General features: G+C 41.5%; 1 protein-coding gene across 1 annotated transcript in view; it reads right to left on the bottom strand.

Moving 5' to 3' along the window:
* Positions 1-17,730, bottom strand: part of MDN1 (MDN1, midasin homolog (yeast)) — a 204,842-nt gene that overhangs the window by 165,139 nt on the left and 21,973 nt on the right. Inside the window, exon 2 of the mRNA XM_006870613.1 lies at positions 4,349-4,575. Within this exon, the coding sequence (XP_006870675.1) occupies positions 4,349-4,575 (227 nt within the window). The remainder of the gene's footprint in view (positions 1-4,348; positions 4,576-17,730) is intronic.

Here is a 17,730-nt window from a genome sequence, read left to right as displayed (position 1 = left end):
AAACCCTATATAGGGTCACTGTAGGTCGGAATCAACTTGACAGCACTTAACACCAACAAGAAGAATCAAGTAAGCTAGAAGGACGACAATCAGAAAATGAGATTTTTTATCAGTGATTTCAAAGGTGGTGGTGGGCCAGCTGCAGGTTAAGCTCAAGGTGTAAGCAGAACAGTGAGCACAAGTGGAAAGGAAAAAGCGGCCAAGGATCAGCTGAGACAACACTGTATGTGCTGACAGGATTTGGTGTGGAGAAGACTGCAGGTCATTCGCCAAATGTTTCATTTAATCTTGAAGGGAAACCAGGAGGTAAGTCAATGAACACAAAAAAGAAAAGCCAAAATTGACACAGAAGATCACAGGTATCACAAGTAGGCAAGGGTTATGCAGACCATGCCCTAAAAAGGGCACAGGGAGGAGAAGAGGAACCCCACTAGCCACCACGACCTGAGGATATTATTGATAAGTGCAGTCGAGTCGGTTCCAACTCATAGCCACCCTTTATAGGGTTTCCAAGGAACAGCTGGTGAAGGCAAGAATAAAAAGTCCCCACCTGAGTACCAACGGGGACTAATATCTTTCGGACTCCCATCAATCAGTGAAAAAAAAAAGCTGAGACTATGAGGGGCTTTGTAAATCACAGAAAAATGGAATTGAAAGATAATGGAATGTTTTCATGAACTTTTGAAGCCCCCTCATATAAAAGAGTTCAATGGCCATGGAGCAAACAGAGGACAAAGGAAAAGGGTTTGAGAGCGAGGAGGCCTATATGGTGGCTGGGTCCAAGGATTTAAGAATGAGAATATAGGAAATAGACTACAAGAGTGAGAGAGGCAAACAGTGGCTTGGTAAATTCATGTTCATGGTATTCTGAAGGTGACTGGGCCCATGGGTCTAACAAGATTCAGCTGTGGTTTGAAAGCACACACTGACAAATGGGGGAATAGGGGGTGTTTGGCATCCCACTAGCTCTGGGGCAGCTGGTGTTGGCAGTGCATGTGGGACCAGCAGGCAGTCACAGCAAACATGTAGACAAAAAAGCAATAACCAAGGAGTCCTTGAGGAGGATGGTGGAGATGATGAACAGATTGCACTGGCTATGTCCCTGAGTAGGTGGGTGGAGGGATGTGGGGGATAGCGCTTTGGGCCACCATAAATTGATCTGAAGTTTATCCCACACTATTTGAGTATAGATCCTCAAGAAATGAGAGACATGATATGGATATTAGCACATCCATGCTTACTGCAGCACGATTCACAGCAGCAAAAATGCCCGTTAATGGAAGACTGGAAAACGTTGGTACATATACACAATGGAATACTACACAACAATGAAGAATAACAATGAATTTGTGATATACCTCATGACACGGATGAACCTGGAGAATAGGCTGAGTGAAACTAGACAATCACAAAAGGGCAAATACTGTATGAGACCACTATTACAAAAACTCAAGAAAAGGTTTTCATGCTAAAAGAAACATTCCTTGATGATTACCAGGGGTGGGAGGGAATGGAGAGTAATTCATTGGCTACAGGATAGATGTGTTCACTCAAGTGACAGGAAAAGCATTATACAACAATAGGGAGGTTGACAAAAGACTGATGAGAATACAGATGAAAACATAGGTAAGAATGCAAAGATTAAAGGGGATAGAGGTAGATATTGTTATATAAACTACCCTGCAAGAATAGAGTTCTTTTGTTTGCTGCTAACTGCCAGGGAGTCAATTCCAACTCATAGCAACCTTGGATAGGGTTTCCGAGAGCAGCTAGAGGGTATTAACAGCTGACCTTCTGGTTTACGATCCAGTTTTGATCCTACAGAGCCACACCAAGAGTCCAATAATAGGGTTGTACCAGTAGATAAATGGACAGATACACAAGCTGAACAGATGGGAATTAGAGTGGAGTGTATATATATATATATATATATCTGATAGAGACTATGTGTATAGGTGTATAGGTATTTACCTTTGCTGAAAACACACCTAGGAATGTGATGAAACATACAGGGGACAAATGATGAAAACGTCTCAGATATTACCTTGAAGCAGTGAATTGCTAGGGACTCAGGACTCAGACCTGGGGTCTGCGGACACTGTGCTCAATTAGCATAATTGTCCACAAAGACATCGTCTATATCCTATTGTGATTAGTGATTGAGATCTTAATAGCTCATGAGAGAGTTAACAGTATTCACTGATGGTATATGGAGGGGATTGCAATCATTGTAAATAGATGAAGCATGATTTTTTAAATGTAAAGCTGAAGATGTGCTCTGTAAAGCTTCACTCAATTCTCTATAAAAAGGTTTTAAAAAACATTCCTGAGAGGCCATCTAATGTGCCCCTATGAATCTGAACTGACTCAACAGCACACACTGGTGGCATACAAAGCTGAAAGGGAAACTGCTGTGGAGTTGGCCCCCATGCACAAGCAAGCAGCAGTGTCCAGTCCTGTACCAGGCCCAAGATCACTTGTCATCCATAGGGTTTGATCTGCTTTTCAGAAGGAGGATACCAGGCCTTTCTTCCTAGTCGGTGTTCCTTTGGAAGCACAGTTGAAACCTGTTCAACATCAGAGCACTACACAGCCTCTACTATTGATAGACAGGTGGTAGCTGTGAAGGCTAAACCTAAGTCTCCTGCTTCTTGTTGTTATGTGCCGTGGAGTTGGTTCCGACTCACAGCGACACTGTACAGGGTTTCCGAGGCTGTAAATCTTTATGGGAGCAGAAAGCCTCATCTTTCTTCGGCGGAACAGCTGGTAGTTTTGAACTGATGACCTTGCGGCTCGCAGCCCAATTCATAACCACTACGCTATCAAAGCTTAGAAGGTAAGAATTTTACTACTGAACCACCAAGTCAATTCTAACACATAGTGACCTTAAAGGACAGAGTAGAACTGCCCCATAGTTTCCAAACCTGAAATCTTTAAGGAAGCAGAATGTCACATCTTTCTCCCGCAGAGTAGCTCACTGGTTCAAACCACTGACCTTTTGGTTAGTAGCTTAGTGCTAAAACACTGACACCAAAGCTCCTAGTAGAAGGAATACTAGAATCCTTCTAACTCACCCTTTCAGCTGCTCTACAAGGGAGAGAGCTGATCCATCAAAAGTTGTTGTTGTTAGATGCCATCGAGTCGGTACCGACCCATAGAGACCTTATGCACAACAGAACAAAACACTGCCCGATCCTGGGCCAACCTCACTACTGTTACCACGCTTGAGTCCACTGATGCTGCCACTTGGCCAATCCATCTTATTGGGGGGTCTTCCTCTTTTTTTCTGACCCTCCTTCTTACCAAACATGATATCCTTCTCCGGTGAATGGTCCCTCCTGACAATATGTCCGAAGTATGAGAGACGAAGTTTGGCCATCTTGGCCTCCACGGAAAAGCGAGGGCTATAAATGCCTCAGCTAAAATGTATTTAATTCTGCCAGGTGGTACAATCTTTGAGAATTGGGTCTATCTTGGCAATTCTGCCAGACCTTTCTTGATGGCCAGCAAACCAATAAAGCTTGAACTAAGCTGGATAACAGATTATGTTGTGATTATTTTAACACAATACCATTAGCATAGTGGGTTACATGTTGGGTTGCTAACCACAAGGTCAGCAATTCAAATCCACACAAGCCACTCCACAGGAAAAAGATGAGGCTTTCTGCTTCCATAAAGCAGCAGTGGGGAGCATTTTTTCTGTCAAAATTTATAATATCATTCAAGGGTCATACATAATTATCGAATTAAAAATTAGCCTGTTATATTTGGTCAAACATTTAATTAACTCACATCCTGGGGTCTGCAGGTCAAACCATCAGTTGCTCCTCGGAAACCCTATACCGGAGCACTATTAACCAGATGAAGTAGATGGCACTTAACGACAATGTGATGATGGCTGGAACAGCGGTTGCCTTGACAGGGTCAGACCAAATTATTTCAAACGCATTATACAGCACGCAAAGGAGCTCTGGTAGCATAGTGATTACGAATCAGGCTGCGAACTGCAAAGCAGTTCGAAACTACCAGCTGTTCCACGGAGAAAGATGAGGTTTTCTGCTCCTGTAAAGATTTACAGCCTCGCAAACCCTGTATAGGGTCGCTATGAGTCAGAACCAACTCCATGGCACATAACCAACCAACCAATACAGCACGCAGGCCTGACATTCCCCATCCCTGCAGTAACGATTTATACCCTCAGAAACCCAGGGTCACTATGAGTCAGAACCAACTCAACAGCACACAGCTGTCTCTCCTCCTTCTCAGTTCCCTCTCCTCCTCACTTCCCAGGCGATAGCAGGCTTTACCACCTCAAACAGAAATATGAAGAATAAAAACGACTACTCACGGAAGGACATCAGGATGGTTACCAATGAGTTTGCTCATGGACACACAGAGCCGTTCATGTAGATCATGGTTGACTTGGCCTCCAGCTTTAATGGCTTCAGCATTCCTTTCCAGCAAATCCAAAAGGACAGGGCGTAGCTGACGACCAACCAGCACAGTACAGTCCTTATCCAGGAGTAACTGTGCTAAGGTACTCAGAATGCATTGACGATCTTGAGGTGTCCAAACCTGAAAGAAAGCAAAGACAAATTTTATAAACCACATTGGTCTAACCTGCTGTTGAATACCAGAGTCCTTGCTTAGAGATAAAATATATGAGTTCCAGACTTAAGAGTTTACCCTGTAAAACACACAGGGATTTTTTGGTGTTATTTTGTCTGTTTGCAATAGACTTGTATTTTATTTGCAGTAAAGGCTGTTACAAATCTATTTTAGTCCACTGGAGTTGGAAGGTTGAGATTTGGATTCCATGTAAAACATTAGTTTCCATAAAAATAAGCTGTTTCAAGATCTCAACACTGCAGAGAATATAGAACCCATTTTCCCCATCCACTTACTCTCGAAAGAAAACATAGTAATTAAATGAACTTAGTATAGAAAACTGCCAGGTGTCTTGAAGAGACGATGGTGAGTATGGTAGTCATGTGCTGCTGAGTTAGGTCCTTAGACTGTAAATCTTTATGGGATAGGAAAGCCTCATCTTTCTCCCAAGGAACAGCTGGTGGATTCAAACCACTGACCTTGCAGTTAGCAGTCTAATGCGTAACACTACGCTACCAGGGTTTCTTGTGAAAAGAGGAAAGTGAAAAGAAATTAACTGCTGGAAATGATTAAGACTATGCCTAACAAGATTTGATATGCTTATCAGTTCAGCCTCTACAAAACAAGATCCAAAGCAGTCACACTTAGTTAAGTATACAAGATAAAATGGACCACAAAATTCTAGTGGCTATGCTCAGAATATGTTGCTGTTAAGTGCCATCAAGTCAATTCCAACTCACAGCAATCCTGTATAGAGTTTCTGAGGAGCAGCTGGTGAGTTTGAACTGCTGACCTTGTAGTCTGCAGTCCAGTGCTGATCCTACAGCGCCACACCCGAAGTCCTTGCTCAGAATATAGCAAAAAAGGGAAAATGGAAAGTGTATAAAAGGTCTCACATTGCCAGTGTGCATATAGATTTGCATATCTTTTATGAGGGACAATGTAACAATTTTAACTTTCCCAAGAGACCTCCCTCTGACTCGAGCAAGCCTCCAGCCCAAAGTCACTCAACTGTACTTGCTCCTTGGGCTGGGAAGCCCATTACTCTGTCTTGTGTTCCCTGCACACCACAAGGGTCTTCCTCACTTTTGGTGACTCTCCACTTTATCAAGCATGAGTTCTCCAGGGACTGGTCCCTCCTGACCACATGTCTAAAGGACAAGAGACAAAGTCTTACCATTCTCACTGCTAAGTAGCTGTACTTCTAAGATGGATTTGTTTGTTCTTCTGGCAGTCCACGGTACTTTCATATTCTTCACCAGCACCATAATTCAAATGCATCCAGTCTTCTAAGATCTTCCTTATTCACTAACTTTCACTTGGTATGAGGCAAGTGAAAATACCATGGCTTAGGTCAAGTGCACCTTAGTCCTCCAAATGATCTCTTTGCTCTTTAACACTTTCAAAGTGGTCTTAAACAGCATATTTGCCTAATGCAATATTGTCATTGGTGGCATTGATTGTAGATTCAAGCAAAATTAAAATTTTGTCAACTTTAGTCTTTTCTCTGTTTATCAAGATGTTATTTATTGGTCCTGTTGTGAGTTACTTCTTTACATTGAGGTGCAACTCATACTTACTGATGAAATACTTTGATTTTCATCAGTAAGTATTTTAAGTCCTCTCTTCACTTCTAGCAAATAAGGTTGTTTTAATTACGTATGTTGTTGTTAAGTGCTGTGGAGTCGTTTCCGACTCATAACGAGTGACCCTATACAGGGTTTCTGAGGCTGTAAATCTTTACGGGAGCAGAAAGCTCATCTTTCTCCCGCGCAACAGGTGGTAGTTTCGAACTGCTGACCTTGCAGTTCGCAGCCTGATTCATAACTACTCTGCTACCAGAGCTCCTTTTAATTACATATAGCAGGTTGTTAATGAGTCTGCCTTCAATCCTGATGCCATGTTCTTTTTCATAAAATCCAGCTTCTTGAATTATTATTCAATGTGTTGTGTTGTTGGATACAACCCTGGTGCACACCTTTCCTGATTTTAAACCATTCAAAATCCCCTTGTTCTGTTCAAACAACTACTTATTGGTCTATACACTGTTCCTCACGAGCACAATTAAGTGTCCTGAATTCCCATTCTTCGTAATGTTATTCATAGCTTGTTATGACAAATGTATGCAATTTGTAGACACCAACCAAATCCAAGTATCAAATATTTCCATCAACTCCAAAATCCCTTATTTTCCTTTGCAGTCAATCTCCTCACCCTAGGCAATCACTGATAAGATCTCTCTGACTATAGATTAGATTTTCCTATTCTAGAACTTTATAAAAATGTAAGCGAGTTGCATGTACTCTTTTCTGATCTTGTTTGCTCATCTATATAATTACATACATCAATAATTTGTTCCATTTTATCACTGAGTAGGAATCCTAGTGTGGCGCTGTGGGCTAATGTGCCAGACTGCAAAGCCGTCTGAACTGCAAGGTTGGAGGTTCAAGCTCACCAGCTGCTCCTCGAAGCCCTATACAGGGTCACTGTGAGTCGGAACCAACTCGACGGCACTACACGACAACAACAGTATTTCACTATATAAATTTGGTTATCCATTTACCTGTTGATGGATACCTCCACTGTTTCCAGCTTTGATAAACTGCTATGAGCGTTTGTGTACTAGAGATTTGTGGGCATGTTTTTATTATTCTTAGTCTTCTTTATTACTTAAGAGTAAGATTGCTGGATTATATGGTAAATGCCGGATAAGTACTATACTTACATACTTGCCAGTCACGGCAAGGTCAGCAGTTCAAGCCCACCAGCTGCTCTCAGAAACCCTATATGCAGGGGAATGGGTCAGTTTAAACAACAAGGTCAGTGGTTCAAACTCACCAGCCACTCCTTGGAAATCCTACATAGGGTCACTATGTGTCAGAACTGACTCAATAGCACTTAACAAACACAAATGAGATGGAATAGGCCCAATGACATACAACAATAACGGTTAATTAAATGGAAACCTGATGTGTTGCTGTAAGATAAGCACTGGACTACTAACCACAAGGTTAGTGGTTCAAACCCACCAGCCGTTTCTTGGAAATTCTATACAGAGTCACTATGAGTCAAGACCAAGTTTAAGGCACCTAACAGCAACAGCATCAGCATGGCAAGTATTATGTTTGGCTTTAGAAGGAATTTTGAAAGATTTTTTAATTTTAGAAATTTTAAAAAAATAACTTTTAAGTTTAAAAGAAACTATTTTCCAAAGTAATTGTACCATTTTACATCCCAACAAGCAATGTTTGGGAGTCCTAGTGTGGTGCTGTGGGTTAATACACTACACAGCAAGGTCAGTTTGAAGTGAAACATCAGTGGTTCAAGCTCACCAGCTCTCCTTGGAAACTCTATACAGGGTTGCTCAGAGTTGGAAACAATTAGATGGCACTTAATAACAACAGGAAAGTTTGAGAACTCCAGTTGCTGCTTATCTTCACCAATATACACTGATGCCAGTCTTCTGAGCCATTCTAAATTCGTCTGCCTTTATTTCATAACCAAAGATGTTATCTTCTTTTGTGATATATTTGTTTATGCCTTTTGCCCATATTTTACTGCCTTTTCTTCTCCTCTCTTTCTGTAACTCAAATTATACATGTGATAGCCCACTCACCTGATACAATCCAAGCATTTTTACTTCAGTGTTTTTGTCTTTGTTGCAGTCTGGATAATTTTAATTTCTATTGCCCTATCTGAAGGACAGATTTGATACACTGAACACTAAAGACCGAAGACCAGAAGAGTTGTGGGATGACGTCAAGAACATCATAATTGAAGAAAGCAAAAAGTCATTGAGAAGAAAAGAAAGAAAGAAAAGGTCAAAATATATGCCAGAAGAGACACTGAAACTTGCTCTCCAGCATAGAGATGCTAAAGCAAATAGAAGAAATGAGGAGATCCAAGAACTGAACAGAAAATTTCAAAGATCAGCTAGAGAAGATAAAGCTAAATATTACAACAAAATGTGTAAAGATCTGGAGATATAAACCAAAAAGGAAGAATACGCTCAGCATTTTTCAAGCTGGGGGAACTTTAGAAAAAATTCAAGCCTCAACTTTTGTTATTGAAAGATTCACTGGGCAAATTATTGAATGATACAGAAAGCATCAAGAGAAGATAGAAAGAATACAGTCATTGTACCAAAAGGAAATGGTTAATGTACAACCATATCAAGAGGTAGCATATGATCAAGAGCCAATGATCCTGAAGGAGGAAGTCCAAGGTACACTGAAGGAAATGGCAAAGAACAAGGCACCAGGAGTTGATGGAATAAAAATTGAAATCTTCCAAGAAAGTGAGGTGGCATAGGAGGCACTCACTCATCTCTGCCAAGAAATTTGGAAGACGACTATCTGGCCGATTGATTGGAAGAGATCCATATTTGTACCCATTTCAAAGAGAGGTGACCCAACGGAATGCGGAAATCATCGGACAATCTCTTTGATATAACTATGTGAGTAAAGTTTTACTAAAGGTAGTAATAAAGAAACGGCTGCAAGCATACATTGACAGAGAACTTCCAGAGGTTCGAGCCAGATTTAGAAGAGGCCATGGAACGAGGCATATCATTGCTGATGTCTGATGGTTCTTGGCTGACAGCAGAGAGTATCAGAAAGATGTTTACTTGTACTTTATTGACTATGCAATAGTCAATTGTGTGGATCATGACAAGCTATGGACAACATTACGAAGCATGAATATTCCGGAACACTTAATTGTGCTCATGAGGCATCTGTACCTGGACCATGAAGCAGGTGTTCGAACAGAACATGGGAACACTGAATGGTTTAAAATTAGGAAAGGTGTGCGACAAGGTTGTATTCTTTCACCATACTTATTCAACCTGTATGCTGAGCAAATAATACGAGAAGCTGGGTTCTATGAAGAAAAACATGGCATCAGGATTGGAGGAAGACTCATTAACAACCTGCAATATGCAAATGATACAACCTTGCTTGTTGAAAGTGAAGAGGACTTAAAACATTTACTGATGAAAATCAAAGAGCACAGCCTTTGGTATGGATTACATCTCAATCTCAACAAAACAAAAATCCTCACTACTGGACCAATGAACAACCTTCTTATCAACGGAGAAAAGATTGAAGTTGTCAAGGACTTCATTCTTGGATCAACTATCAACACTCACGGAAGCAGCAGTCAAGAAATCAAAGGACGTATTGCATTAGGCAAATGTGCTGCACAAGACCATTTTAAAGTGCTGAAGAGCAAAGATGTCAGCTTGAGGACTAAGGTGTGCCTGACCCAAGCCATGGTATTTTCAATAACCTCATATGCATGCGGAAGCTGGACAGTGGATAAGGAAGACCATAGAAGAACTGATGCTTTTGAGTTATGGTGTTGGAGGAGAGTACTGAAGGTGCCATGGGCTGCCAAAAGAACCAACAGATCTGTTTAGGAAGAAGTGCAGCCACAGTTCTCCTTGGAGGCCAGGATGACCAAACTTCACGTCTCATACTTTGGACATATTGTCAGGAGGGAGCAGTCGCTGGAGAAGAATATCATGTTTGGTAAGGTGGAGGGTCAGAGAAAAAGAGGAAGGCCCCCAACAAGATGACTGGCCAAGTGGCAGCATCAGTGGACTCAAGCGTGGTAACAGTAGTGATGTTGGCCCAGGATTGGGCAGTGATTCATTCTTCTGTGCATAAGGTCGCTATGGGTCAGTACCGACGGGATGGCACCTAACAAAACACAACAACAATCTTCTAGTTCAATGATATTTTCTTCTGTAGTGTCTAAACTTCTGTGACAATTAAAATATTTATTGTGGATATTATTCTTTTCAGTTTAATTTGGTTTTTGATTTCAATTCTATCGTTACATTTGTTTCCCTTCAACTCATTAAACAGGTAGGATTTTTAAAGTCCTGTCTGTTAATTTGAACACTGATAATCATATGTGGTTCAGTTTCTATTAACGGATTTCTCTCCTGACAATAGGGCACATTTTCCTGCTATTTTTTATAGGCAGTAATATTCTATGGTGGTTAGTGGTTAAGTGATGTAGAGTCGGTTCCGACTTATAGTGACCCTGTACAGGGTTTCCGGGAGCAGAAAATCTCATTTTTCTCCTGTGGAACAGCTGGTAATTTTGGACCCTGGATTAGCAGCCCGATTCTTAACCACTACGCTACCACAGCTCCTTAGTAATATTCTATAGGTTGCTAAGTATTGTGAACATTACACTATTGAATGTCTATATTTTGTTCTTTTCTTTCAAACAGTGTTGAGTTTTGTTCTGGTAAACAATTTACTTGCAGATCAGCTTCATCCTTTCAAAACTTATTTTGAAACTATTTTTAGTCCTGGTGTGGTACTGCAGGTTAATGCACTGGATTGTCAAGTCAGTTTGAACCGCAAGGTTGGTGGTTCAAGCTCACCAGTCACTCCTTGGAAACCCTATATAGAGTTGCTATGAATTGGAACCAACTGGATGGCACTTAACAACAACAATATAAAAGTCATAAGAATCCTGATGTGGCACTGTAGGATCAGCACAAGATTGGCAGTTCAAACTCACCTTGGAAACTTTACACAGGGTTGCTGTGAGTTGGAACTAACTTGAAGATACTTAACAGCAACAGCACAGAAGCCTTTATTCTAGGACTTGTCTAGCTGTGGTGAGGAGTCTTGGTGTGACGCTGTAGGATAAGCACTGCACTACACACTGCAAGGTCGGCAGTTCAAATCCACCAGGTGCTCCACTGAAACCCTACATTGTTGTTAAGTGCCGTCGAGTCGGTTCCGACCCATAGCGACCCTGTATAGGGTTCCCAAGGAGCAGCTGGTGAGCTTGAACCGCCAACCTTACAGTTCAAACGGCTTTGCAGTCTGGCACATTAACTCACAGTGCCACACCAGGACTTCACTTAACGTTAAAACAATTTATAAAGTTCTACACAGAATGTTTCAGATACTCAACAAAGTCTTTTTACTCAAATCAGCAAGACCCTGAAAATCTTTCAAACCAATCCAAATACAGTAGTGGCTCAACTTGAAATGCCCTAATAGTTGTTCTTTGCACAGCCTCATGGATTCTCACCCTACGTTAACACTCCTGAACAGCCCTCTCTGGATTTCTAGAGCTCTTTATCTATGTAGCTTCCTCTGCTCTAGTACTCTGTGCCCAACATTTTCCAGGTACCTCAGTCTCCCTACTCAGGCCGTTGATTATTCAGTTCAGGGAGATCATCATGCTCTGTGTGGTTTCCATCTCCCTGAGTTAATCCAGTGAATATTCCAGGCAGAAATCCAGGATGATTGTAAGGTTTAGCCATGTTTGTTTCTCTTTTCTTAGAAAGCATAGTCCTATGTTGTCTTTCATCAAAATCTGGAAATAATTTTCATATATTGTTCTGTCATTGCCAGAATGTAATACTAAGGAGCTCTGGTAGCATAGTGGTTACAAATCAGGCTGCGAACCACAAGGTCAGCAGTTCGAAACTACCAGCTGTTCCATGGGAGAAAGAGGAGGCGTTCTGCTCCCGTAAAGATTTACAGCCTCGGAAACCCTGTACAGGGTCACTATGAGTCGGAACCGACTCCATGGCACATAGCACTAGCATGTACTAATAATGGTAATCGCTAAGTGAGCTTATTTGCTCATTTATGCTTTCCTTTATTTTTCCAATTTTCTGTCCAATTAATAGAGCAGTATTACAATTAAAAGGTGTTTCAAAAAATAATAAATATTTTACCAAAATCCATGAAAAGGGAAATAAATATCTTTCAAATACAATAAAAGGATGTATGATGAGAAATGGAGAAATGGGCTACCACTACTGACCGCTTTCACCAGGAACACAATAGAAGATGTGGTTAGAATGGATACAACATGTAAATTCATAAAAAAAAGATCAGATTAAGGGATCCCCAAGACTACCATGCTAAAATACTCTACAAATTTGGAACTGAAGCCACTCCCAGGAGCCACCTTTCAGCCAAATAAGAGACTGGACTAAAAATAAACAATAACAGCAATGAGGAATGTGCTCCATGAAACATTCGACTATATAAAACCAAAAGGACAACATTTGCCCAAAAGCAAAGATGAGACGGGAAGGGAAGGAAATGGAAACAGTGACTCAAGGTAGAAACGGAGAGTGTGCCGACACATTGCAGGGACAGCAACCAATGCCATGGACAATGTGTGTATTAATTCTTGAGCGAAAAACTGGTTTTCTGTATAAACTTTCACCTAAAGCACACACAAAAAGTTCATAATCAATATGAGCTAAAATAAAAAAGAAGCAAACAACAATGGACTATCAAAAATCACAAGACACGACAGGGAAGGCAATAAGAGGGAGAAAATGAAGGTAGCGGAAGACACTGGGAGCAATAGAGGTAAATACTGTTTACTGGAGAGGGCTGCAATCATAGCAATGAAACAGGGTATATGATTTGCTGAATGTGAAACTGATGATCTGCTCTGTAAACTGTCACTCAATGTACAATGAAAAGTTCAAAAAAACACACCAGACAATGAAAAGATGAGTAAAGGGGCAACTACACTAGGATTGTTGTTGTTAAGTGCTGTCGAATCGGGTCCAACTCATAACAAACCTTTATAGAACAAACACTGGACTGCTAACCACAAGGTCAGTGGTTCAAACCCACCAGCTGCTCTCAGAAACCCTATATAGGGTTGCTATGAGTCCATCTCACAGAAATTTGTTTCCTAGCATTTGAAATTCTCTGGAAACACTATACAGTGTTACCACAAGTTGGAACCAACTCGATGGCACTTAAAAGCAACAGTAAAACCTGTTAAAGCTTGAATGTATGGCAGAAATCTATCAAAGAAAGAAAACTGAAAATATTTTCCAAAAAAGTGGTTAGACTGCAGCTTGTCAATGACAGAAAACTGGCAAGACCCAGAAAACCACAGCAGTCAGTCCTGTAGACTAAGGTTAATTTCACTGCACTATCTTGTATATAACAGACACTCAAAATTGGCAGTTATTCTCTCTCCATAAAAAACAACAAATGAAGTCGAATATAAATCTGGATTAATGATGTCTAACAAAGAATCTGATTTTCAGAGGTGGATGAGGTTAAGGAGTAGGGCAAAGATTTCTAGAAGGTGGTATTGCAGTCAGCAGCCCAGTTGTCATGGCACACCAGGACTCCTGGTGGTGTAATATGCATACAGTCAGTGTATTAGTCAGCACCTTTCCCCATTACTTCTTAAGTAGTGACAATCCAAAACCACTCAAAATTAGTCAGCAGAGATGAAAAAGTTTTCTAGGTTACTCTAAGATGATTCTACTAAGCTTTGGGGTTGTTCACTTTTAAGATCTCTTCAAAAACTTCATCATTCTATAATATGAGTTCACCTTGTTAAGTGCCGTCGAGTTGGTTCTGACCCATAGCGACCCTGTATAGGGTTTCCGAGGAGCTGCTGGTGAGCTTGAACTGCTGGCCTTGCAGTTCAAATGGCTTTGCTGTCTGGCACATTAACCCACAGCGCCACACCATGACTCCATCATCTTGGGAATCCCCATATCAAAATCTTGGAATCTCCATGTCAAAGTTACCAGGAATATTATTTCAAATGCAGATTCCTGGGCCACATCCTCTGAAATTCCCATGGAAGGCTGGGATATGCTTTTACCACCACCATCCCACATGCTCCTTAAACTCTCTAAAGTTAAGAACCACTGCAGAGTTACTATTATTCCAATTTTACTCTCCTATGCCAAAAATTAAAATTAGCAAAGAGAAGGCAAAGAAAGGAGGCTACTTTTAAATACAACACACCCTGACCTTAGGCTCTACTTTCCACTGCATGCCTATGTCTTCTAAAAGAACTGACACAAAGTAATTATCAGAAGAGGTCCTGTGCCTTATAAGATCTTCAGCAGCATTCTTGGCCTCTACCCACCAGTTGTGACAACCCAAAGTAGCTCCAGGAATTGGTAGATGTGTCTGGGAACAAAATAATTTAGTTGAGAACTAGCTACTGGGATTAAGGAATATGCCAGCGATACATCAAAAAACACTCATGTTTCATTTTTTAAAGTGTGGGTTTTGATTTTAGAGACAATCAGGAGCTTTACGTAGACTGGCAAGAGACTCAGGTTTGACTTATTAATAATTGATTATTTACCATCTGCTAGAAACTGAGGTAAACTCCTCATATGGCTTATCTATCCATCTAATAGCAATCCTATGTACAGCAATAGTAACAGCAACCACTTTTATAGGAGGCACTTAACTATATACCAGACATTTACTCCTAATAGCAACCAATAAAGTAGATACTATTATTATCCTCAGAGTCCCTTGGTTTTGCAAATGGTGAATGTATTCAGCTGCTGACTGAAAAGTTTAGCAATCTAAGTATACCCAGAGACACCTTGAAAAACAGATCTGGTGACCTACTTCCAAAAAAAAAAAAAAAAAATCAGCCACTAAATATACACAATTCTACCCTATTCTGTATGTTTCAGAAATCTAGTGTCAGAACTCAAACTTCACAAGGACTAATAATCAGGATGAGGACAAAGCTGACTCCTACGTGGTGGAGGTAAGACTACCTCCACTTTCCAACTTCTTCACCAATCCCAACATTAGCCATCCTTCCCACCATACTCTCTACTTCTCGGCTGGATTGGAAAATTCTTTGCAAGGGTCACAGAGAACTCACAAGCCATATTCACACTTCCGTGGTTTACTGTTATTGCTGTTAAGTGCCTTCGAGTCAGTTCCAACTCATGGCAAACATGCATAGGGTTTCCAAGGAGCATCTGGGTGGGTTTGAACCACCGACTTTGTGGTCCGCAGTCCAGTGCTGATATTATAGCAGCACACCAGGAGTCACATAATACATTGTTGTGAAGTGCCGTTCAGTCGGTTTAGACACATAGCGACCCTGTATAGAGTTTCCAAGGAGCAGCTGGTGAGCTTGAACCACCGAAATTGCAGTTCAAATGGCTTTGCAGGCTGGCGCATTAACCCACAGCGCCACACCAGGACTCCAGCAACTCTATGGTTGTTATGTGCCGTGGATTCGGTTCCGACTCATAGCGACCATGTACAGGGTTTCCAAGGCTGTAAATCTCTACAGGAGCAGAAAGCCTCAGCTTTCTCCCGCCGAACAGCTGGTAGTTTCCAACTGCTGACCCTGAGGTTAGCAGCCCAATTCATAACCACTTTGCTACCAGAGCTCCTTCACATGGCTTATTAGTGAAGTAATAAACAAGCCACTGATAGCTGCTAGTGTAGCAGCTTGTTCAGCTCTAGCAGATACAACTCAGGAGATAAGATCAACTTCTTCAATCAGGACAACTTCTTGGTCATGCTAGCAAATGACCCATCTCCTCTATGCTAACGAATGACCCTTCTCTCAGCCACGCACACACCTTCTATGCCTTCAGTCTTACTACTGCTAACTGGCCCAGCTCATGGCCAGTGTAGCAGCTGACTTGGTTGCTATCTGCTGTTACCATTAGTTCATTCGGCTGCCACACCCCTTCTCACCACCAGCTCTTCTACCAGACAGGGTCCCTTCCTGGTCTATTCTGCTGCTGGGCCCCTCTAGGCCTTTGCCCTGCTCAGACAAATGCTATTGCTTTTTAGCTCCATCAGCAAGTGTCCAGAGGCTGAGTTCTCTTGTCTCCATGGGCTGGCAAGCCCACCACAGCCATCTCTCAGTCTCTTGGGCCAAGCAGCCCACTATTTCTCTGTCTTCAGTTTTACACACACTTTTTCTTCTCAGTCTATAAAGTTCTCAGCACAGGGACCCCCAAGTCCAAAGGACACACTTTCCTCCAGACTCTCATTGACAGTAGTAAGATCTTCCTTGAACCCCTGTGTGATTAGGATACATAAGCAAAAAATTTCTTGTCAATTTCAAGGCATAGCCTCCCAGCAGGGCCATAAACTGACCAATCCACCTAAGTAACTCAATTCTATCAGCTAGTTTTTATGTACTATTATTTGCACAGCAAATAGATCAATCCTGGTTTAAGGTGCACAAAACAGACAGATCACAGGGCAGACTGTGACCTAAGTAATCATTTTGGCAGAATTATAAACCCAACATCAGAAAGGTCACATATAAAGAGAAACCTATTACACTGTAAATCAAGCTGGATAAAAGTAGCAAACACCCAGAGGTAGAAAAAAACCTGGAACCCCCACCTCCGAGTTGCTTTCCAAAGAACTAGGACAAATTCCTAAATTCAAGGGAGAAATCACCCAAGCTGTTTTTCCAAAGAAATAAGACAAAAGGTCACAGACACAAAAGGAAACTCACTACACCGGTTTCTATATTTAGAAAACCAAAAGGAAGAACAAGCTCAGCATTTCTCAAGCTGAAGGAACTGAAGAAAAAATTCAAGTCTCAACTTGCGATATTGATGGGTCCTGGTGTGGTCCTATGGGTTAATGCACTAGACAACAAAGTCAGTTTCAACCGCAAGGTCAGTGGTTCAAGTTCACCCACTGTTCTTTGGAAACTCTATACAGTGTTGCTATGGGTCAGAACGAACTCAACCGCACTAAACAAAGTAACATGGGCAGACTTCTGGAAAAAGATGGCGGATCGGGTGGAAATACAGTGACAAGCTCCGCTGAGAACAACACAGAATACAGGACCAAGAAAAGAAGGCTCAGGGAATGATCCCAGAACTCTGAAGCATATATAAAGGAATATTTAGAAGGTTGGAAGAATTACAGCTGGGGAGTTTGTGGCAGAAGCAAGAAATCCATTGCTTCCTGGTTCGGGACGCTCAGCTGCTCCAGGAGCAGCCATTTTGTGGGGCGCCAAGCAGGGAAAGGATCAGAGCAGCCACAGATGCCTGACAGAGCCGCAGAGATAGAGGTGTGGACATTCTTTTTTTTTCTTTTTGGTATCTTTTCGTTGGTCCCTTGCTGTCTGTGTACCTCCATTCTGGTAACTATAGGGGTGCCTGAGCTATTGGATACTCCAGCCCCACCCTCAGAGTGTTCTACTACACATGTGCAAAGATCTGCTCGAAATTTAAAGAGACAGTGTCCACTTAAAACCAAACAGCCGACAGATACTCAGCCCAAGAGCTAGCCTTGAACTTTTCTTGTTTGCTTTTTGTTCTGTTTTTTAACACGAGAAAGAGAC

This window comes from Chrysochloris asiatica, unplaced genomic scaffold, assembly GCF_000296735.1.
Source record: "Chrysochloris asiatica unplaced genomic scaffold, ChrAsi1.0 scaffold00146, whole genome shotgun sequence".
Lineage (NCBI taxonomy): Eukaryota > Metazoa > Chordata > Mammalia > Afrosoricida > Chrysochloridae > Chrysochloris > Chrysochloris asiatica.
The sequence above is the reverse complement of the archived record's forward strand: the minus strand, read 5'-3'. Positions and strand labels throughout refer to the sequence as shown.